The following is a 25,416-nucleotide window of genomic DNA, read 5'->3' on the forward strand; positions in this document are numbered from 1 at the left end:
CCCCCAGTGGATGGGAGCTCCGCCTCCGCCGGCCCTCGCAGGCGCAGTGCTGCGCGGTCAGCGCGGATCCAGAGTCCACCGGCAGCCGCGGAGACGGCACTCCTTTTTCCTCTCACCCCCGCGGGTGAGAGCTGCTGTTTGGGGGGTGGCGGTTTCTGCGAGGGGTGCGGAGGTCCCCGGGCGGGTCCCGCACGTCGCGACCAGGCTACCCGACATGTCACTCACAACACTCCCCCCTTTTTCCAAACTTTATGCGAAAATGTGCGGCGATGATGCGGTGAAATCAAGCGAGCCCCGCATAATTCGCATATTCAGCGCGGACATATGCAATATTAACCCCAGTAAAAGTGATTTTTCTGCACCAGACATTGAAATCCACGGAAGGTCTGTAAATCCACGGACAGCCGTGAAATCCGCGAAAAATTCCGCGATCACGGAATCGCGGATTCCTGGAGGGTCTATATAGAGAACAAGGTAGTGCCGAAAAACAATATATATCCCCCCTCACAAAAAAATAATAATAAAAATAGAGAAACATATTTTCTCATCAACAAAGCATATTTTACATAAACATATTTTATATGTAACAAAATAACATATTTGAACCATTTTTCAGATTTTTTCAGTTATTTTATTGTCTGAAAAATGGTTCAAATGTTATTTTGTTATTTGAAAAATGTATTTAACGGCCTCTAGCAACCTCTAGCGGCCTCTATATCGGCCCCTAGCTGCCCCTAGCGACCTCTATAGCGGCCTCTAGTGGCCCCTAGCGACCTCTATAGCGGCCTCTAGCGGCCCCTAGCGACCTCTAGCGGCCTCTAGCGGGCCCTAGCGGCCTCTAACGGCCCCTAACGGCCTCTAGCGGCCCCTAGCGGCCTCTAGCGGCCTCTATAGCGGCCTCTAACGGCCCCTAACGGCCTCTAGCGGCCCCTAGCGACCTCTAGTGGCCCCTAGCGACCTCTAGCGGCCCCTAGCGACCTCTAGCGGCCTCTAGCGGCCCCTAGCGTCCTCTAACGGCCCCTAACGGCCTCTAGTGGCCCCTAGCGACCTCTAGCGGCCCCTAGCGGCCTCTAACGGCGCCTAGCGGCCTCTAGCGCCCCCTAGCGGCCTCTAGCGGCCCCTAACGGCGCCTAGCGCCCTCTAGCGGCCTCTAGCGGCCTCTAGCAGCCTCTAGCGGCCCCTCTAGCGGCCTCTAGCGGCCCCTAGCGACCTCTAGCGGCCCCTCTAGCGGCCTCTAATGTCGAGAAAAAAAGTCGAAATGTCGAGAAAAAAAGTCGAAATTTCGTGAATAAAGTTGAAATGTTGACAAAAAAAAGGCGACTTTTTGACTTTATTCTGGAAATTGTATTTCAACATTATTCTCTTTGTTTTTGTCTCACTGTCATTCTTGTCAGGGATTGTGTTTGTGGAATTATTATTATTATTTTACTTATTTATCTTTTAATTAATAATTATTATGTATTTATTTATTGTATTTATTATTATTTATTGTATTTATTAATTATGGCACTAAAATCCTCCATACTAATACACTTGATATTTGAGGAATATTCTAGGCCTAGGGGCCTCTAGCGGCCCCTCTAACGGCCTCTACCGACCTCTAGCGGCCTCTAGCGGCCCCTCTAACGGCCTCTAACGGTCCCTAACGGCCTCTACCGACCTCTAGCTGCCCCTAACGGCCTCTAGCGGCCCCTAGCGGCCTCTAGCGGCCCCTAGCGGCCTCTAGCGGCCCCTAGCGACCGCTACCGACCTCTAGCGGCCCCTAGCGGCCCCTCTAACGGCCTCTAGCGGCCCCTAGCGGCCTCTAGCGGCCCCTCTAACGGCCTCTAGCGGTCCCTAGCGGCCTCTACCGACCTCTAGCGGCCTCTACCGACCTCTAGCGGCCCCTAGCGGCCTCTACCGACCTCTAGCGGCCCCTAGCGGCCTCTACCGACCTCTAGCGACCTCTATAGCGACCTCTAGCGGCCTCTATAGCGACCTCTAGCGGCCTCTAGCGGCCCCTAGCGACCTCTAGCGCCCTCTAGTGGCCCCTAGCGACCTCTAGCTGCCCCTAGCGACCTCTAGCGGCCTCTAGCGACCTCTAGCGGCCTCTATAGCGGCCTCTAGTGGCCCCTAGCGACCTCTAACGGCCCCTAGCGGCCTCTAGCGGCCCCTAGCGGCCTCTAGCGACCCCTAGCGGCCCCTAGCGGCCTCTAACGGCCCCTAGCGGCCCCTCTAGCTGCCTTTAGCGGCCCCTAGCGACCTCTAGCGGCCCCTAGCGGCCTCTAACGGCCCCTAGCGGCCCCTCTAGCTGCCTTTAGCGGCCTCTAGCGACTTCTAGCGGCCCCTAGCGGCCTCTAACGGCCTCTAGCGACCTCTAGCGGCCGCTAGCGGTCTCTAGCGCCCCCTAGCGACCTCTAGCGGCCCCTAGCCGCCTCTAGCGGCCTCTAGCGACCTCTAGCGGCCCCTAGCGGCCCCTAACGGCGCCTAGCGGCCTCTAGCGCCCTCTAGCGGCCTCTAGCAGCCTCTAGTGGCCCCTTGCGGCCTCTAGCGGCCTCTAGCGGCCCCTAGCGGCCTCTAGCGGCCCCTAGCGGCCCCTAGCGGCCTCTAATGTCGAGGAAAAAAAGCCTTAATTTTGTGAATAAAGTTGAAATGTTGACAAAAAAAGGCGACATTTCGATTTTATTCTGGAAATTGTATTTCAACATTATTTTCTTTGTTTTTGTCTCACTGTCATTCTTGTCAGGGATTGTGTTTGTGGAATTATTATTATTATTTGATGTATTTATTTTATAATTAATAATTGTATTTATTTATTTATTTATTTATTTATATTTTATTACCTTTTTTTCATTTAATTATGGCACTAAAAATCCTCCATATTAATACACTTTATTTGATATTTCAGGAATATTCTAGGCCTTGCGTGGCGGTTCTGGCGGCCCCTGGCGGCCGCGGCGTGTTACTGCAGTCGGCGGCCCCGACCGGAACACCCTTAATAACTGTCAGGCTGAAGTTTAGCGGACTAGCAGCGACCCGAGCCTGATCCGGAGCCTGATCCCGAGCCTGATGGCCCTGATACCGGCCTGACCCCCGCCCCCTGGAACCATGGATCCCCCCGGAGCTCCCGGAGCCCCGCAGGCCGCCCACAGGCCACCCAACCCCGGGGACCCGCAGCTGGACGCGGCGCTGCAGCGCTGGAGGTCCTGGGACCGGGTGAGTCACCCCTGACCCAGATTCACCCCCACGCTGTCCGACACGGACCCAGAAAACAGATTTAAACACTGCTATTCTACCAAACCGCCTCGTGCTGAGAATTCGGCGCTAATTAATCACTAATCCAGCGCTTTTTGTCACCAGGATGATTTTTTGAGCTTGATGCCTTCAGAGCTGTGAAACGTGAGAACTGCGGTGGCAGCGTAATAAAACACATATTTTCGTATTAAACTTGGCCTTTTACGTATATATTATGCACGCCGAATGCATCCTCACATGGGGTTGATCCCAGAAACCCCATTTGGTCCGGTTCCGACTTGGTCCTGGACCGTCGGTTCTGAAGTGAAACTAAAATCCCCGGAATCTGAATGGGAGTTCTGCGAGTGACTGGAGCTGCTGGTTCCCCCCGGGTCGGTGAGCGGGGGCCGCGGTGCCGAGCTGCGGGGAGGCGGGCCCGAGCCCCGGGGAGGCGGGCCCGAGCCTGGGGGGTGTTCGGTGGGGCAGGTTAGCAGGTGATGGAGCAGCAGCAGGACCGGATTGGGGCCCTAAGCAACATGTTATTAGGAGCCCCCTCCCCATCCCAGATGTATCAAAATGACTGTGTAAAGGCTGATTTATGGTTCCGCGTTAATTCGACGGCGTAGCGCCGTCGATTTAACGCGGTACCATAAATCAGGCTTTTCACACCATTTAACTTGACAAACTTTATCAATAACAAATGTACGGTATGTTTAGATCTAGAAAATTATAATATTATGAAAGTAATAAAGTCCTTTATTTTCTGTAATGCAAACATGTCATACATTCTGGATTCATAAATCAACTGAAATATTGTAAGCCTTTTATTATTTTAATATTGCTGATCATGGTTTACAGCTTAAGAAAACTCAAATATCTCAAAAAATTAGAATATTCTAATAACTGTAAACCATAATCAGCAATATTAAAATAATAAAAGGCTTGCAATATTTCAGTTGATTTGTAATGAATCCAGAATGTGACATTTTTGTTTTTTTAATTGCATTACAGAAAATAAAGAACTTTATCACAATATTCTAATTTTCTGAGACAGTCCTGTATATTAGTTAGAACTGGGGGGAGATTTATTTTTTCATTATGCACTTCAAGAAAAAAGACGAAATGTCGAGAAAATGTCGAAATTTCGAGAAAAAAGTCAAAATGTTAAGATTAATATTGAAGTACAATTTTGAGAAAAAAGTTCAAATGTCGAGAAAAAAGTTCAAATGTTGAGATTAAAAAGGAAAGGAAAAATGAAGAAAAAAAGAGAAAAGAAGAAAAAGGAAGAAAAAAGAGGAAAAAAGAAGAAAAGGAAGAAAAAAAGAGAAAAAAAGGTCAAACATTGTTGAAAGAGCTCCAGGAGCCACTAGGGCGGCGCTGAAGAGCGGCGGGTTGGAAACCCCTGGACTAGTGGAAACATTTACTTCCTGTGGATTTCATGGTGAATGGTGCAGGAAATTATCACCGTTGTGTCTTTGCATCTTAATGTTGATGGTTTGCAGAGAAACTGGGATTTCTGGGTAATAGTGGGAAGGGTTGGGGTCGTCATGAATTGTTTATCTTCTGTTTTGTTTTGTCTTTGCTGTTTGTTCAGTTTTGTTGCTGTAGTTTTTTTGTTTTTGTCTTGTTTTATTTTTTTTTAATTAATTAATTTTTTTAGCACAAGAAAAAGAGATAATCTGTGAGCGTACTGCTTCCAGTCTCTAAGCCGTTCATGACGGTTCCATGATCGTCTTGTTACCACCAGATTCTTAATAAACAAATTGATCACACAAAAAAAACAATCAGAAAATCGATCTGTTCAACACAGGCTTGATTTGATTTAGTTTTTTATTTTGTACATGTAAAAGCAACAATTAAAGAGAAGATAAGAAAACAAAGCAAACCAAAAAAAAACAATGAACAAAGAATTTCATACTTTAACACTTAATATCTTGATTACATGTGGGAAAAGGAAGAAGATGTAAACTTAAGAATGCCATACTTTAGGAGATGCGGTTAATTCCACCTGGCGGTGGAGTTGCGGGTTCAAACCCCGCTGGTCCTGAAAGGTCGCGCTGCGTCTCTGGCCTGCTGCAAATGTCAGCGCGGGAAAAGATCCGGCTCGGATTTCTATCTTTATCCTCCCGGGCAGAGAAATGTGGAATAAAACCAGAGCTGCTGCTGCCAGACGTCGCTACTTCCAGAACTCTTTACTGCTCCGTGACACTAGAAACTGCTTCTTCTGTTCATCTCAAACGCTCGGTTGTTTTTATTTTTTGTAATTTTATTTTACAGTGCGAAGGCCCTATTGTATCTGTAGGAGTTCTCGTTTTTATTTTTATTTTTCCGATGAAATTAGGGCCTTTTTGCCCCCTAAACATGCCCAAAAAGTCCCATTTTGACTTTTTTTTTCTCAACATTTCGACTTTTTTTTTCTCGACATTTCGACTTTTTTCTCGACATTTCGACTTTTTTCTCAAAATTGTATTTCAACATTAATCTCAACATTTCGACTTTTTTCTCAACATTTCGACTTTTCTCGACATTTCGACTTTTTTTTTCTCAACATTTCGACTTTTTTTTTCTCGACATTTCAACTTTTTTCTCGACATTTCAACTTTTTTCTCGAATTTTCAACTTTTTTCTCACTAATGTATCTGTAGTAGTTCTCTTTTTTATTTTTCTTCTCTTGAAATGAGGGCCTTTTTTCCCCCTAAACGTGCCCCAAAAGTCACCAAATTTTGCACCAAGCCATGCCTGGTGATAAATGTGATATTTAATGGTTTGCATTAATGGGCGTGGCCTAACGGCTCAACAGCTTGTGCCTCAAGCCCCACAATACGGTTTGACGTACATGCACGAAAATCGGTATACACCTGTATCATGTCGCAACTTAAAGAAAAGTCTCTTGGCGCCATGGCCGAAACCCAACAGGAAGTCGGCCATTTTGAATTAATCGTGTAATATTGGCGCAATTTATGCCATTCCTTCGGCAGTTAATACGGCCCGAACCGTAACGTGCACCCAGGTGTGTTATACATCAAAATGTGCATCTCCATCCTGCGACTACACGCTTTACTTTTCTCAGTCAAAAGCATTACCGTGGCGATGATAGACGCCAAAAAGCGCGCCCCCCCTTCATCTGATTGGTCCATATTTCCTACTTTCTGCCATAACTTTGTAATGGTAAAGAGTCGTTAGTTTTGAGTCCTTGACCTTAATTGGTGAAAATTGCACGTGCGAGGGCCCGTTCATCGCGGGTTGTAGTTCTGGTTCTAGTTCTGGTCCTGGTCCTGGTCCTGGTCCTGGTTCTAGTTCTGGTCCTGGTTCTAGTTCTGGTCCTGGTTCTAGTTCTGGTCCTGGTTCTAGTTCTGATTTATCACCTGTTCTCCACCAGAACCCGCGGACCCGGGCCCAGCTGGATTCCCTGGTTCTGGCGGGTCGGCAGGAGGAGCTCCGGGCTCGGTTCTGCAGCAGGATGAGCTTCGGAACCGCTGGACTCCGAGCGCCGATGGGAACCGGATTCAACCGGATCAACGACCTGACGGTGATCCAGTCCACGCAGGTGAGACTAGTTACACTAACTAGAGGTTAACTAGCACTAACTAGTACTTAGTAACTACACTAACCAGTCCAGTCCACGCAGGTGAGGAAGCTAATGCTACGGAGCTACACAGATAATGCTACGGAGCTACGCAGCTAATGCTACTGAGCTACGCAGCTAACGCTACAAAGCTATGCAGCTAACACTAGCAGAAATCGTTAGCAGCTAACGCTATGAGCTACGCAGCTAGCGCTACGAAGCTATGCAGCTAGCGCTAGCAGCAACCTGCTAGCAGCTAACGCTATGAAGCTACGCAGGTAACGCTACGAGCTACGTAGCTAACGCTACAAGAACTAACTAGAGGTTTACTAAACACTAACTAGAGGTTTACTAAACACTCTCTTCCGGCTCTCGGTGAAGGCGGACGCTTTTCTGCTCCTCTCCCTTCTTATCTGCCCTGCTGCTGCTTTTGTCCTGTCTTGTCCTCAGAGTCTCTTTTTTTCACTCCTCCGAAATTCTACAATCATGGAATTGATTAACTGGTCTCTCAGCACAATTGACCAAATTTTTGCGACGAGAAGTCAGGGGGTAAGGGAGCCCTCCTGCCCCGATGGGACATTTTTGCTGGATACATTATGGATTCCTGGAAACATTGGAATCCGTTGTGTTTGGCGATTCTGTCTGTCGAGGACGTTGAAGACGCTTCATAATTGGATTTATGATAGCAGGATTTCTTCTAATTGGAGTGGGGGGATTCCTGGTGTACCGACAAACGCGTAAGTCGTCTAAAGCTGTTTTGGCCCTTTCTGAGCTGCCCGACGTTGAGGAGGGGATAAGCACGGGGATTTTACACTCAGATTTTAACGTTGGGAGAGCAAAGCCACAAGCTGGATGCGATTCTTGAACAGAATCGAAGGCTAGCAGCGGTCTTTGAGCTCATTGGCAAGATGGAGAAAACCTTGGAGAAGTTGGAAGCTCGTATTGGCGGGAATTGATCACAAATTCGTCTGTTTGGAGTCGCCATTGATGAACCAGAGACTAAAGGCAGACGGAAAATTACTGAGACTGTCTGTTCTTTAATACAATTGTTGATTCTCTAATCTGGCCTTGACAGAGCGGTTTGGCCGATCGCTCGGGTCGCAATCTCCCTGGTGGAATGTAAACAAGTGACTCTGCCCCCACTAACCCTCCCCTCTCCCAGGAACATCTGTGGACCTGTTTCAGAACTGACCGAGCCGTCTGATAACATCAAGGACATTGGCTGAGGAGCAGCTCTGAGCGAAGTTCACGGACTTACCGCTACACACACATTTGCTGATAACCACACCTTCCTCAACTCAATGCCTTCCCGGCTATAAGTCTTGTGATGGTGATGTTAAATTTGTCATGTTGCTTTCTGTGCTGAGGTGTTTTTTTGCACTTTCTCATTGTGTATTTATACACAGTATGAGGATGCCTTTTTTTCCCTCCCTCTTCCCTCCCCAATGTCATCCTTTCTCTGTTCTGTTCTGGTTTCGGGTCGCTGCTCGTTGTGGTCGACCGGCCGGCAGCTGAGCAGATTTACTGTACTTGTATTGCTGCTTAGTTGTCCTTGAATTGCCCCTCGGGGATGAATAAAGTTTCTCTGAATCTGAATCTAACTAGAGGTTTACTAAACACTAACTAGAGGTTTACTAACATTAACTAGAGGTTTACTAACACTAACTAGAGGTTTACTAAACACTAACTAGAGGTTTACTAACACTAACTAGAGGTTTACTAAACACTAACTAGAGGTTTACTAACACTAACTACAGGTTTACTAACACTAACTAGAGGTTTACTAACACTAACTAGAAGTTTACTAACACTAACTAGAGGTTTACCAAACACTAACTAGAGGTTTACTAACACTAACTAGAGGTTTACCAAACACTAACTAGAGGTTTACTAACACTAACTAGAGGTTTACCAAACACTAACTAGAGGTTTACTAACACTAACTAGAGGTTTACCAAACACTAACTAGAGGTTTACTAAACACTAACTAGAGGTTTACTAAACACTAACTAGAGGTTTAAACACTAACTAGAGGTTTAAACACTAACTAGAGGTTTAAACACTAACTAGAGGTTTACTAACACTAACTAGAGGTTTACTAACACTAACTAGAGGTTTACTAAACACTAACTAGAGGTTTACTAACACTAACTAGAGGTTTACTAAACACTAATGTGAGGGTTAGTTATGGTTTGTTAGGGTTAGTTCTGGTTTGTTAGTGTTAGTTAAGGTCTCACCTCCTCCCTCTCTCTCCAGGGTCTGTACTCGTACCTGAGCAGGTGTATGGATGACCTCAGCAGCCGAGGGCTGGTGATCGGGTTCGACACCAGAGGACAGAAGGAGAGCGGCTGTAGCAGCCAGCGGTGAGTAACACCGACACGTCACCTGCTCACAACCGTTCAGGTGTTCAGGTGTTCAGGTGTCAGAGATTCATGTGTTCAGGTGTTCAGGTGTCAGAGGTTCATGTGTTCAGGTGTTCAGATGTCCAGGTGTTCAGGGGCCTCATTTAAAATGGAGTGCGTAGGATTCATACTAAAAGTGCACGTACGCTCAAAAGCCGAAAATGCCGGGCGCAAAAAAAAATCCGGATCAATAAAACCATGTGCACGCAGATTTGCACGCAACGTTCCTTTATGAATCACAGACCTGCGCAGCTGAATCCGCCTCTAATCCCGCCCTCTACACGCCCATAAATGCATATGGATGAGCCTACTGAGCATGCGCAGTGGCTTCCTGCAGCCTGTTTGGTTTCAGAATGAATTAGAAGTAGCAGCCACCGTGGCACTGACTTTCACGGAGACAGAGATGTTGTAGATGATGTGGAGGACAGGAAAACCACATTATTTGGTGGTCACAGTAAAAGTTAGAATAACTATATAAATAGTATACAATAAAATAAAGCGAGTGAGTGGCAGCACGTTGTTGCTGCGCTAAACGCCGTGAGTTCCCCGGCGCAACAGGGGGGACATGTCCCCCGTCTTTTCAAAACCATGTTTTTTTTCCCCTTACTTTTTACAGTTTAAAAACTAACGGTAGGCTCAGCCTTAAATTGCAAATTATCAAGACACTGTATGAAAGCGATACGAAAACGGCCCCGCAGCCCCGCTTCACCCCCCGCTCCCCCTCCTCCCCCCCGTCTACCCTCAGAGCTGCTCAGGGCGGGTTTATGGTTCTGCGTTCCTTTAACGCAGAGCCTACGGCGTAGGTGCGCGTCGCCGCGTACCCTACGCCGTAGGCTCTGCGTAACGCGGGACCCTAATTTAGGCTTACACCCGCACGTAAAGGTTTCACGCGCGCGTAAAACTCGCGCGTGAAAGAAATCTGAGTCCCTTTAGGGGCTCCGTGGGGCTCCATAAACGCAGCCCCTCATTTGTTGGTCCTAAAGCGGGTGAAGAAGAGGCTGCAGCTCCAGCAGCACCAGAGTCCTGACTGACTGAGCTTCACACAGAGGAACACGATCAGCGCTATTTTATTTTATTTTATTATTTTATTATTTTAAGTCTGATATATGTTGTGATGTGTGATGACATTATTAAGAGTATGGCATGAATCTGGCTTCATTTCACCACCTCAATCCCTGCCTCGCCAGTTCCCCGTGTCTTAAGTAAATTCTTACGGGAGGGTCCGAGTTGCCGTAAAGATAAGCAGATTTTTCGGTTAGTTTTTTCTTTTTAGATCCGAGGATTTGCGTAGAAGGTGGCTTCCGCAACTTTCAGGCGCTTTTTCTGCGCAAGCAAGCTTTATAGATGAGGCCCCAGGTGTTCAGGTGTTAGTCAGCTGCACTCATGACAACATTATATTATGATGGTGAATTTAAGACCTAGTTTTCACGTATAAAAGGACTGTTGGACGGGAAGGGAACACAGAAAAAAAAATCCACAAACACTAGCAGTAGCAGTAGCAGCACCAGTAGTAGTAGTAGTAGCATTAGCATTAGCAATAGCAGTAGTAGTAGTAGCAGCAGTAGTAGCATTAGCAGTTGCAATAGCAGTAGTAGTAGCAGTAGTAAAAGTAGTAGTAGCAGCAGTAGTAGTAGTAGCAGTAGCAATAGCAGTAGTAGTAGTAGCAGTAGCAATAGCAGTAGTAAAAGTAGTAGTAGCAGTACTAGCAGTAGTAGCATTAGCAGTAGTAGTAGCAGTAGCATTAGCAGTAGCAATAGCAGTAGTAGTAGTAGTGACTGATGACGTTTGTGTTTCAGGTTAGCGAAGCTAACGGCCGCTGTGATGCTGAGCAGAAACGTCCGGGTCCATCTCTTCTCCTCGTACGTTCCTACACCGTACGTGGTGAGTAAAACTGCTGTTATCCATCCATCCATTTATCCATCCATTTATCCATCCATCCATCCATCCATCCATCCATCCATCCATCCATCCATCCATCCATCCATCCATCCATCCATCCATCCATCCATCCATCCATCCATCCATCCATCCATCCATCCATCCATCCATCCATCCATCCATCCATCCATCCATCCATCCATCAAGCTGCTGTCGTCAACCAAAATTCTGACCAAACAGTAGTAACAGTAGTAGTAGTAGTAGTAGTCGCAGTAGTAGCAGTAGCAGTAGTAGCAGTAGCAGTAGTAGCAGTAGTTTCTGGTGTTTTCTGTCTGGTTCTGGTTCTCACGTCTTCACTGAACTCCGTTTGCTCCGTTTGTTCCAGCCTTACGCCGTGAGGAAGCTGGGAGCGGCGGCCGGCGTCATGATCACCGCGTCCCACAATCCCAAGGAGGACAACGGATACAAGGTCTGGTCTCGCGCTGGGACTCGAACCGGCGACGCCGCAGTCTCCCCGACCAACAGCCGGCGCTCTGTCTCCCCCTGCAGGTTTACTGGAGCAACGGCGCCCAGATCTGCTCCCCCCATGACAAGGAGATTATGCTCAGCATCGAGCAGCAACTGCAGCCCTGGAGCGCCTCCTGCTGGGAGGAGGAGGCGGCGGACGCTAGCCCGCTGAGCACCGACCCGCTGGAGCACATCCACCAATGCTACATGGATGAGCTAGCCTCGCTCTGCTACCACAGGTAGCTACCACATCCACCAATGCTACATTAGCATTGGGGTCATGTTCTGGGTCTTTGGAAAGCGTCTAGAGACAACATCTGTTATTTTAGATGCTATACAAATAAAATTGAATTGAATACATGGACAAGCTAGCCTCTCTCTGCTACCACAGGTACCCCTGGTACCCATTGACCCTTGTACCCATTGACCCTGGTACCCCTGACCCTGGTACCCCTGACCCTGGTTCCCCTGACCCTGGTACCCCTGGTAGCCCAGGCCCTGGTACCAGGGTCCAGATGCTAGCGTGTTTCTGCCCCCCAGGGACCAGAACCGGAGCGATGTGGGTCCGGTAGAGGTTCTGATTCTGGTTCCCGATCCAGACTCTAGCGCTGGTTCTGCTGTGTTTCAGGGAGCAGAACCGGGCCTGCCCACTCCGGTTCGTCCACTCGTCCTTCCACGGCGTCGGACACGCCTTCGTCCGCCGGGCCTTCCAGGAGTTCGGGTTCGACCCGCCCATCCCGGTACCGGAGCAGCAGAACCCCGACCCGGAGTTCTCCTCGCTGCGCTGCCCGAACCCGGAGGAGGGCGAGTCGGTGCTGGTAGGTCAGAACCCGGACCGGTTCTGAGTCCAGGGTTGTTCTTCTCCTCCGCTGATCCGGTTCCTCCTCTGTTCCAGGAACTCTCTCTCCGCCTGGCCGAGCAACGGGACGCCCGCGTCGTCCTGGCAACCGACCCCGACGCCGACCGTCTGGCCGTGGCCGAAATAACCGACAGGTACGTTTGCTCAAAGGCACCGTTGCACAAAGAACAGGTTTATTTACCTGTATTTACCGGTTTTTACCTGTATTCCTGTCCCACAGGTGTATTTACCTATGTTTAGAATGAGAATCAATCAGAATCAGGTTTATCAAGTCAGCTTAGAAAACAGTTTTTGACTTTGGATACACCGGCGGCGACACGATGGTTTTGTGCGCCTGTTTTCCAAAGGGTAACACTGGGATGGGGGGGGGTGGTGGGGGGAAACATCTTCACACTGAGTATATACACAGTATCAAGGTGCAAAAAAACACCTCAGCACACAGAGCAACAGACATCACGAGACTTGCATGTGGGTGTTTGGGTGTGGGGGGGTTGGGGGTGGTCCTCGCACAGTACATCCAAGTGATCGCCGTCTGGCGCTCGAAACCCGGAGACTGTTGGCGTTGAAGGCATTGAATTGAGGGATTTGTGTGTGTTTATCAGTTATCTGTGAAGCGATGAGTCCGTCCGTGAACCTTAGCCCAGAGCTGCTCTCAGCCAAATGTCCTTGATGTTATCAGGCGGCTCGGTACAGTTCTGAAACAGGGATCCACAGGTGTTCCTGGGAGAGGGGAGGGTTAGTGGGGGCAGAGCCACCTTGTTTACATTCCACCAGGAAGATTGTGACCGGAGCGGTCGGCCAAGACCGCTCTGTCAAGGCCAGATTATAGAATCAACAATTTTATTGAAAAAAACCTGTATTTACCTGTTTTTACCTGTATTCCGGTCCCGCAGGTGCACCTGGAAGGTGTTCACCGGTAACGAGCTGGCCGCTCTACTGGGTTGGTGGATGTTCCTGAACTGGAAACAGAACCATCCGGATCCGGCCGACACCCGGAGCGTCTACATGTTGGCGACCACCGTGTCCTCCAAGATCCTGCAGGCCTTCGCTCACTTGGAGGGATTCCACTTCGAGGTCAGGTGTATATACCTGTGTCCACTTCAAGGTCAGGTGTATCTACCTGTGTCCACTTCCAGGTCAGGTGTATCTACCTGTGTCCACTTCCAGGTCAGGTGTATCTACCCGTGTCCACTTCCAGGTCAGGTACACCTACCTGTGTCCATTTCCAGGTCAGGTACACCTACCTGTGTCCACTTCCAGGTCAGGTACATCTACCTGTGTCCACTTCCAGGTCAGGTACATCTACCTGTGTCCATTTCCAGGTCAGGTGTATCAACCCGTGTCCACTTCCAGGTCAGGTGTATCTACCCGTGTCCACTTCGAGGTCAGGTGTATCTACCCGTGTCCACTTCCAGGTCAGGTGTATCTACCTGTGTCCACTTCCAGGTCAGGTGTATCTACCTGTGTCCACTTCAAGGTCAGGTGTATCTACCTGTGTCCACTTCCAGGTCAGGTGTATCTACCCGTGTCCACTTCAAGGTCAGGTGTATCTACCCGTGTCCACTTCCAGGTCAGGTGTATCTACCCGTGTCCACTTCCAGGTCAGGTGTATCTACCTGTGTCCACTTCCAGGTCAGGTGTATCTACCCGTGTCCACTTCCAGGTCAGGTGTATCTACCCGTGTCCACTTCCAGGTCAGGTGTATCTACCCGTGTCCACTTCGAGGCCAAACTAAATTGTATATAATGAATTTTAACAGATATACTTGAATACATTATACTATTTATAGAATATTTTAACCCTTATGATGCCAATTAAATTAACCATGAAGTTGTAACCCTTTCATTGCCAAATTAGTTGTTTTAAGTACTTTTTTAATGAATGTATACTGTTTAATGATTGTTTTAACCCTTATGATGTCCATTAAATTAAATCCCCTCAATTTTTAACCCTTTCACTGCCCAATTAATTGTTTGAATCACTTTTTTTCAGTCTAATGAGTGTCTATTCAATGATACGTGAATTTTTTTATTTACACTTTTTTAACTCTTACAGTATCTAATTAAATTCATTAATGGTTAGGTTTGGGGATGAGAGCGGGGTTAGGGGTTAGGATAAGGATCAAGATTGAGGTTAGGGTTAGGCAAGAATAAAGACTACGGTTAGGATTAGGATTACCAGTTCGGATTATGATTAGGATTACCGGTTAGGGTTAGGATAAGGATTACCGGTTAGGATTAGGATTACCGGTTAGAATTATGATTAGGGTTACCGGTTACGATTAGGATTAGGGTTACCGGTTAGGATTATGGTTAGCGGTTAGGATTATGGTTAGCGGTTAGGGTTAGGATTACCGGTTAGGATTAGGGTTAGCGGTTAGGATTAGGATTACCAGTTAGGATTAGGATTACCGGTTAGGGTCAGGATTAGGATTACCGGTTAGGATTAGGGTTAGCGAGTTGGGGTTAAGATTAGGATTACCGGTTAGGGTCAGGATTAGGATTACCGGTTAGGATTAGGGTGAGCAGGTTAGGGTTAGATTTGGGGTTATGGTTAGGGTTAGGATTAGGATTATCGGGTTGGGGTTAGGATTAGGATTACAGGGTTAGGGTTAGAGTCAGTCAGCAGCAGAACGGTTTACTTTTATCAGACAAGAATAGTCTGTAAACCGTTTTGAATCGAGACCCAACGATGCTCCTGGTTTTATCTCAGCTGTGAAACAGAAACGAAGCCGCCGTTTTAACGACGATCTTTTGTCTCAACAGGAAACTCTGCCCGGGTTCAAGTGGATCGGGAACCGGATCCACGAACTCTCCGAGTCGGGAAACACCGTCATCTTCTCCTTCGAGGAGTCGATCGGTAAATAACGCTTTTACCACTTCTGTTTTCTGTTTCTGGAGAAGCTGCTCGGCCTGAACTGGGTCCGATATTCACCGACTCTGAGTTTGAGAGTCGCCATCGACGTGAAACAACTGAAAAAAATGAACCGGTATCAGCAGACCAGAATATGTCAATATTCTTTATTTCATTCATTAAAAGAAAAACAAAACAGTTCAATATCATTACAACAAATCCCTTTCCTTGAATGAAAGGGAACAGGAAGAAGATTGAGTTTACACCTTATTTTATGAACATAAACCCCCGAGCAATTATTACATAATCAATGGCAGGTAAAAACTCCCATAGTGGGAGAAAACCCGTAAACCAAACAGTGGCAAGAAAAACTCTCCTTTAGGAGGAAAGAAACGTTGAGCAGGACCAGGATCATAAGGGGGGACCCTCTTGCCGAGGGCCAGACTGGGGGTCAGGGACGGCAACAGCACAGCAGGCAGGTGGAAGCAGCAGCGGGATGACCGGGGGTGCGGACCACAGGCAGGTGGAAGCAGCAGCGGGATGACCGGGGGTGCGGACCACAGGCAGGTGGAAGCAGCAGCGGGATGACCAGGGGTGGGGGCCGCAGGCCAGCACGCAGCTCCCAAAGCTCCGGCCCAATCAGCAAGTCCCAGGTTAGGTGCAGGGTCGGGGAAAAGGTTCAGAAGGGGCAGGGCCAGGGAGAGGAGTCTTGACGGACAAACCTTCTGCCCCGCCTGACCGGGCCGTTACCCTGACCCCCTCACTCCCACACTGCAGGATCCAGTGTTGTGCATTCAGAGATGCTCTTCGCCACCCGCAGAGGATGCTGCACCATGGAAAAGAGAAAAAAGAGAAGAAAAGGGGGGCCAGCACAAGAAACTACAGGAGCGACTCTAACACACTAGAGTTTACAATACCTGGAGATTTACCAACACCAGCTAGAGGTTTACTAAAAACTAACTATAGGCTTTACTAAACAGAAAGGTTTTAAGTTTAGTTTTAAAGGTGGAGGTGGTGTCAGCCTCCTTAACCCAGATTGGAAGTTGGTTCCATAGTAATGGTGCCTGATAGCAGAACGCCCGCCCTCCAAATCTACATTTGGATACTCTAGGAACTACGAGTAAACCTGCACTCTGAGAACGGAGAGCTCTGCCAGGAACATAAGGCACTATCTGGTCTTGCAAATAATGCGGAGCTAAGCCGTTTTGGGCTTTATATGCAAGTAATAAAATTTTTAATTGGATTCTGATTTTTACGGGTAGCCAATGGAGCGACGCTAACACTGGAGAGACGTGGTCTCTCCTGCTGATTCCTGTCAGCACTCGTGCTGCTGCATTCTGGATCAGCTGGAGCCTATTCAGCAAATTACTTGGACATCCTGCTAACAACACATTACAGTAATCCAGTCTAGAAGATACAAACGCATGAACTAGTTTTTCTGCATCACTCTGCGAGAGGATTTTCCTAATCTTTGCAATATTACGGAGATGGAAAAATACTATTTTATAAACCTGATTAACATATGGTTTAAACGACAAATCCTGATCGAAAACAACACCAAGGTTTCTCACAGTTGCACTGGAAGCCATCGCAACACCATCTAATCCCTTCCTGAGATGCCTCCTGAGACTCCAGTTTGAAAAAAGACTTTTTGAACACCAAATTTAATTTGTATACAGAAAATAATCCCAGTACATCTGAAACCAGTGACAATAACAATATATTGGAGTGAAAAATCCTGTTATTTAGCCTCATTCAAACCGTCATGTTGAAGTTTGCATCATAACTTCTCCTCAGCTGCCGGTTCACCTGTCGATCCATTTTCTGTTATCTCTTCTCTTATTTTCTTCTCTTTTCTTTCTTACCACTATTTTTTATTTTTCTTTTTCATGTTACGGCTATTTTAATTTTTCTTCTTTGTGACAGGGGTTGGCTTTGGCCTGGGGAGTTAAGTTCAGCATTTAAAGATATCCGGCATTAAATAAAATAAATAAAAATACTATATGTGTGTGTATATAATAAATATATGGTATATTAAAATTATATATTATATAAAATATATATTATATATGCCTTAAGTTTTTACCATTGATATGCAGACTGTGTGTGTGTGTGTGTGTGTGTGTGTGTGTGTGTGTGTGTGTGTGTGTGTGTGTGTGTGTGTGTGTGTGTGTGTGTGTGTGTGTGTGTGTGTGTGTGTGTGTGTGTGTGTGTGTGTGTGTGTGTGTGTGTGTGTGTGTGTGTGTGTGTGTGTGTGTGTGTGTGTGTGTGTGTGTATATAAATATATATGATATATTGAAATATATATATATATTATATATAAAAGGCCTTAGGTTTTTACCAACTTGATGTTAAGCATTAATATATATGCAGACAAAAAAAAAAGATATCTGGCTCCATCTAGCGTTGTTATGGGTATAATGTCTAGACTAGAATGGAAGACAATGCCAACTTTTTCATTCCGATTTCAAAGCAGAAAACTCCGTCTGATATTCGGGACGATACGGTAGATTTACCGAATTGCTGATACTTTCATTGCGAGATTAAAACCTGGAAGTGACATCACTCCTCTGTAAACCTAAAGAAAGCCGTCTGTCCAACTCTAGCCACTCGAGTGCAATAACCTGTTTTTCTGATACAGCAATAATCTTCTCCCTCTAAATACCTCACTGATATTTTTGCACATGGATATATTATTCGTTTTTCGGGTTTAGTATTTCTGTCTAGTTTTTCTTTTGTACATTGCTCATTTTTTATATTGCTCTTTTTTTAAATGTTTAGCTATTTATTGGTTATTTTTCTTTTTTCTTTTTAGGATATACTTTTTTTATACCTTTTTCATACCTGTGTGTATTTTGTAAAATTTTTGAGAGTGTGTGTGTTTGCTGCTGCACAAGCAAATTTCTCCTCTGTGGGATTAATACATTTTATTCTATTCTATTCTATTCTATTTTATCCTATCCCAGGGTTCCTGTGCAGTAGCTAAACCTAAATAAATCGTGTTTTCCAGGTTTCCTGTGCGGCTCTATGGTGCCGGAGAAGGACGGTGTTAGCGCCGCTGCGGTGGTGGCAGAAATGGCTGCTTATCTGCACAACCAGAACCTGAGCCTGAACCAGCAGCTGCTCAACATCTACCACACGTAAGTAACGCCAACGCAAAGACATCTACCACACGTAAGTAACACCAACGCAAAAACATCTACCACACGTAAGTAACGCCAACGGTGCCAACGCAAAAACATCTACCACACGTAAGTAACGCCAACGTAAAAACATCTACAACACGTAAGTAACGCTAACCCCGCCAACGCAAAAACATCTACCACACGTAAGTAACGCCAACGTAAAAACATCTACCACACGTAAGTAACGCCAACGCAAAAACATCTACCACACGTAAGTAACGCCAACGTAAAAACATCTACCACACGTAAGTAACGCCAACGCAAAAACATCTACCACACGTAAGTAACGCCAACGCAAAAACATCTACCACACGTAAGTAACGCCAACGCAAAAACATCTACCACACGTAAGTAACGCCAACGGTGCCAACGCAAAAACATCTACCACACGTAAGTAACGCCAACACAAAAACATCTACCACACGTAAGTAACGCCAACGCAAAAACATCTACCACACGTAAGTAACGCCAACGTAAAAACATCTACCACACGTAAGTAACGCCAACGCAAAAACATCTACCACACGTAAGTAACGCCAACGTAAAAACATCTACCACACGTAAGTAACGCCAACGCAAAAACATCTACCACACGTAAGTAACGCCAACGCAAAAACATCTACCACACGTAAGTAACGCCAACGCAAAAACATCTACCACACGTAAGTAACGCCAACGGTGCCAACGCAAAAACATCTACCACACGTAAGTAACGCCAACACAAAAACATCTACCACACGTAAGTAACGCCAACGCAAAAACATCTACCACACGTAAGTAACGCCAACGCCGCCACCGGCCTGCACCGTGTTCTGTCAGTCCACGCTACCCGTTCAGATCTGCTACTTCCTGGTTCTGCGCACAGACATATACATGTAGACCACAGACATATACACGTAGATCACAGACATATACACAGACCACAGACATATACACGTAGACCACAGACATATACACGTAGACCACAGACACATACACGTAGACCACAGACATATACACGTAGACCACAGACATTTACACGTAGACCACAGACATATACACTTAGACCACAGACATATACATGTAGACCACAGACATATACACGTAGATCACAGACATATACACAGACCACAGACATATACACGTAGACCACAGACATATACACGTAGACCACAGACACATACACGTAGACCACAGACATATACACGTAGACCACAGACATATACACGTAGACCACAGACATTTACACGTAGACCACAGACATATACACTTAGACCACAGACATATACACGTAGACCACAGACATTTACACATAGACCACAGACATATACACTTAGACCACAGACATATACACGTAGACCACAGACATTTACACGTAGACCACAGACATATACACAGACCACAGACATTTACACGTAGACCACAGACATATACACGTAGACCACAGACATATACACGTAGACCACAGACACATACACGTAGACCACAGACATATACACGTAGACCACAGACATATACACGTAGATCACAGACATATACACGTAGGCCACAGACATATACACATAGGCCACAGACATATACACGTAGGCCATACACATATACACGTAGGCCACAGACATATACACGTAGGCCACAGACACATACACGTAGACCACAGATATATACACGTAGGCCACAGACATGTACACGTAGGCCACAGACATGTACACGTAGACCACAGACATGTACACGTAGACCACAGACATATACACGTAGACCACAGACATATACACGTAGATCACAGACATATACACGTAGACCACAGACATATACACGTAGACCACAGACATATACACTTAGAACACAGACATATACACGTAGACCACAGACATATACACGTAGACCACAGACACATACACGTAGACCACAGACATATACACGTAGACCACAGACATATACACGTAGACCACAGACACATACACGTAGGCCACAGACATATACACATAGACCACAGACATATACACGTAGACCACAGACACATACACGTAGGCCACAGACATGTACACGTAGGCCACAGACATATACACGTAGACCACAGACATATACACGTAGGCCACAGACATGTACACGTAGACCACAGACATATACACGTAGACCACAGACATATACACGTAGACCACAGACATATACACTTAGAACACAGACATATACACGTAGACCACAGACATATACACGTAGACCACAGACATATACACGTAGACCACAGACATATACACTTAGAACACAGACATATACACATAGACCACAGACATATACATGTAGACCACAGACATATACACGTAGGCCACAGACATATACACACAGACCACAGACATATACACACAGACCACAGACATATACACGTAGACCACAGACATATACACGTAGACCACAGACATATACACTTAGAACACAGACATATACACATAGACCACAGACATATACATGTAGACCACAGACATATACACGTAGGCCACAGACATATACACACAGACCACAGACATATACACACAGACCACAGACATATACACACAGACCACAGACATATACACACAGACCACAGACATATACACGTAGATACACGTAGGCCACAGACATATACACGTAGACCACAGACATTTACACGTAGACCACAGACATGTACACGTAGACCACAGACATTTACACGTAGACCACAGACATATACACGTAGACCACGGACATTTACACGTAGACCACAGACATTTACACGTAGACCACAGACATATACACGTAGACCACAGACATATACACGTAGACCACAGACATTTACACGTAGACCACAGACATTTACACGTAGACCACAGACATATACACGTAGGCCACAGACATATACACGTAGGGCACAGACATATACATGTAGACGCCTCATGACGTGTTGGAACGTAATCCAGCGTCACCGCCATCTTGGATGGGTCTCCTCACTCCAGTTCCACTGAACTGGCAACATGAACTGTTGGCGAGATTGACTCTTTCATGAAGTCTGCTGAACCTCTTTTATTTTGACGGTGTTGTGTATGTATTTCCTGTCTGCAGGTATTTCTGGACCTCTTTTATTTTGACGGTGTATGTATTTCCTGTCTGCAGCTACGGTTACCACGTGTCCAGAACCTCTTACGTCATCTGTTACGATCCAATCACCATCCAGAAAATCTTCAGCCGGATACGGAGTTTCCACGGCGACGGTTCGTACCCGACGACCTGCGGCGGCGTCAAGATCGTCCACGTCAGAGACGTCACCACGGGATACGACAGCAGCCGGCCGGACCTCCGATCTGTGAGGAGAAGGAATGAATGGATGCATGAATGAATGAATGAATGAATGAATGAATGAATGAATGAATGAATGGCGTCAGAGACGTCACCACGGGATACGACAGCAGCAGGCCGGACCTCCGATCCGTGAGGATGAATGAATGAATGGATGCATGAATGAATGAATGAATGAATGAATGAATGAATGAATGAATGAATGAATGAATGAATCAATGAATGAATCAATGAATGAATCAATGAATGGATGGTCTTTATTTTCGTCTCGGTTTCGGATCAGTAAATTTCTTATTTTTGCCATCTGAGAAAATTAAATATATTATATTTGGTGCCTAACTCTTTCCATGTATATTAGTGCGTGTGTGAATGAATAAATGAGACGTAAAACGTAAATTTCTTTGTAGAAAGGAGCTTTATAAAAATAAGTCCATTTAATTGTATTAGTTTACAGTCTTGAACATCCAATATGGCGGCGACGTTGACGTATCGCAGCAGCTCCATGGGAGGATACGTCTATATGTCAATGAGCTGCAGGTCATGTTACCTGTGACCCGCTGGTCATGTGACTTTCCCCCCAGGTTCTCCCCGTGTCCAGGTCCAGTCACATGATCACCTTCACGCTGCAGAACGGCGTGGTGGCGACGCTGAGGGCGAGTGGAACCGAACCCAAGATCAAATACTACACGGAGTTCTGCGCCGCGCCGGGAGACAGGTCAGCTGACTGATGACATCACTGCTCCTTCTGACATCACTGCTCCTTATGACATCACAGCTCCTTATGACATCACTGCTCGTTACTTCACCCACTTCGTCACTTTCACAGACGTTTGATGTTCTAGCTAAGCGGTGGCTAACCAGTCCGAGGCTAAGAGGCTAGGCTAGTTTATTTGTACAGCACAATTCAACACAAGGTCGATAAAAGTGCTTTACATCAACATTCTGGTGTCGGTTCTTAAAATACAAACAAGAAAAGGAGAGTGTAATGATGTACTAACGCTGCCCATAAACATTCACAAACCCGTACGATCATAATAAAACCACAACTCTTCACGGAACGCAACGCAAAGCAAAGAACAGCAATCCCCATAATGCAATGCAGCTGAAATCAGAAAAAATGCCCCCAAATAAATTATTTTTTCCAGACCTCAACTTTTGACAGGACTGTCTCCAGCTCACATCCGATGTTTTTTTTTTATTTGTTTTACTTGTTTTTGCAAATTCCTTGTTAGGATGAACGTTTTTTTAATGGATAATTATCTTAATTATCATATTCAAATGTATGTATTTGAGGGAGGAGACGGGGCGGAGTGTTGACGCTCAAATCCACGTTGATTCTGATGTTCAAACGAACCTGCGTGGATTCGGGCGAACGCACAGTTTTGAACATCTGAATTTCTTTTTTGCGTACGTGAAAATTCCACGCACTCTTGGTTCTGGTCCTGATTCTGGTCCTGATACGCGTCGTAGAACCGAAAACCGTCTTCGGTGGCCGTACCTGCATGTGGGCGGGGCCTGTGTGACATCACTCTCCTGTTTCTGTGGGCGGGGCCTCTGTGACATCACTTCCTGTTTCTGTGGGCGGGGCCTCTGTGACATCACTTCCTGTTTCTGTGGGCGGGGCCTCTGTGACATCACTTCCTGTTTCTGTGCTGCAGTGACGTTTCCCGGCTGGAGGCGGAGCTTCAGGCGGTGACGGCGTCTCTGCTGGACGACTTCCTGGAACCGGAGAAGAACGGGCTGATCCGCCGCCGCGAGTAGCCCCGCCCACTTCCTGCTGATGACATCACACCCCCCACTTCCTGTTGAAACCAAAAAAAAGAGGACAAATTTGATCTGCTGATCGATCAGATGTTTGATCAATCGTTTGATCGATCAGAAGGTTTGATGGTTTGCCGTTTTCAAACGTAGCGACTGAAAGTTGAGCTTTTCTACCGTATTTATTGACTAAATTGATCGACAATCAGCCGACGAATCAGAGCTGAGAAGATCATCGTGTGAAATGTTCCTTCCTGTTCCCTCACATTTCCTTCAAAATAAAAGCACTTCAGACTGATTGTTTTTCAGGGAATTTGAGTGAAACTCTCTTTTTTTTTATCAACTTTGACACAAAAGAAATGTTGGAAATATGTCAGAATAGAATTTTTATTTATTTATATTTTTGTTTCCTAAAAACTAAGTGTGAACTGCGACAAACGCGTGACTAGTTCGGTCCAAAAAGGATCAATAACTTTGTTTGAACTTCCTACGGTTAAAAAACGAGGAGTTTTATTTTATGTCACACAAACGCTGCTGCTTCCGTCACAAGCTCTTATTTTGTTAAATCCCCAAGTCTGTTTCCTGTTGTGAAACGTGTTTCCTGTCGCAGCTTCAGGTGTTTGTTCTTGTTTGGAATAAATTGCGGTGAAACTTTTCCCGTCTCCTTGTTTTCATTCATCACAGACGTTGATGAAGATTTAAATGTGTAGATTCTATAATGCAACAATTTCCTGAAAATGTAATAAAATTTGCACTTAACTCAATCGAAAATGTAATAAAATCCAATAAGGTAATAAAATATCCTGACTGATATTGTAATAACATTTTTACCGATAATGTAATACCTTATTACATTATTGGGAATTTATTACATTTTCAGGTGGGTCTTTTTTTGGCTTTTCCAAAACTGATAATGTAATACTTGACAAATAATGTAATATATATGTTCATTTTCAGTCCAGAGTTCTACATTTTGTGTTTTAAGAATCTGAATCTGAAATACAAAAATAAACAAAATAAAATAAAGACATAAAGACAAAATAAAGTTATTTATATTGCAGTTTTATTCATTCACTGGTTCCTAATTCAAACAAATGATATTGATCCATGACAAATACATGTTGGGTTTATTGTATTGTTACTCAAATCTTATTCTTAATTGTTTTATTTCCATTTGACTGAGAAACATGGAACATAATAAGTTTATTAGTCTGTTTATGATAAATCTCCAAACGTTGGACACTTTATTTGCAGATGAAATACACACATCTTTAATTAAAGCTAAAATAACGTGATGTTTTCCTGGGAGTGAGTGACGCGTCCGTGGTGTGGGAAGTGGGAGGACGGTCGTGGACATTAAACATATCATTTGTTACTTTGATTATTCTAAAGATCGTGCTCTTGAACATCTATTGAATTTTATCATTATTTACGCTAAATTCTTTATTCACAAACAAACATTTGCTGGTGCTACTCCTAAATTTGCCCTTTTCTACTAGAATTAAATTATCTTATTAAATCTCTTTATTTGATAAACAACAAAAAAAGCAATATATTTTTAATCAACTATTAAAAGTTTTTCCCTGTATCCTCTTTTTATTTATAATTGTCTTGACCTTTCCTTATTGATTTCTATTCATCTGATTCTATTCCTCATAGCTGTTTTATTCTCCTGTTTCATTTATTTATGTATTTATTTTATTATCTATGTATTTACTTACTCATCTTTATTATTATTATTATTATTATTATTATTATTATTATTATTATTATTATTGTTGTTATTGTTACCTTCATTATCTATATTATGACTTCTTATTCATACTAGATATTTTTATAATTTACTATAATTTATAATTTACTAACCTTGTTGGTGTTTGTGTAGGAAGACACGACACTCAGAGACTAAA

General features: G+C 45.2%; 1 protein-coding gene across 1 annotated transcript; it reads left to right on the forward strand.

Annotated features, from left to right (window-relative positions):
* The first annotated feature begins 2,959 nt into the window (after positions 1–2,959).
* On the forward strand, positions 2,960–24,161 carry pgm2l1 (phosphoglucomutase 2-like 1). The gene is made up of 14 exons (XM_061720014.1): positions 2,960–3,195; positions 6,593–6,760; positions 9,035–9,141; positions 10,977–11,061; positions 11,444–11,527; positions 11,608–11,804; positions 12,194–12,383; positions 12,461–12,558; positions 13,318–13,498; positions 15,190–15,283; positions 18,289–18,418; positions 21,566–21,755; positions 22,330–22,463; positions 23,407–24,161. Exons 1-14 carry the CDS (start codon positions 3,088–3,090, stop codon positions 23,507–23,509), a joined length of 1,869 nt encoding a protein of 622 aa, XP_061575998.1. The 5' UTR covers positions 2,960–3,087; the 3' UTR covers positions 23,510–24,161.
* The last annotated feature ends 1,255 nt before the right edge of the window (positions 24,162–25,416 follow it).

Source organism: Cololabis saira, chromosome 4, assembly GCF_033807715.1.
Source record: "Cololabis saira isolate AMF1-May2022 chromosome 4, fColSai1.1, whole genome shotgun sequence".
Lineage (NCBI taxonomy): Eukaryota > Metazoa > Chordata > Actinopteri > Beloniformes > Belonidae > Cololabis > Cololabis saira.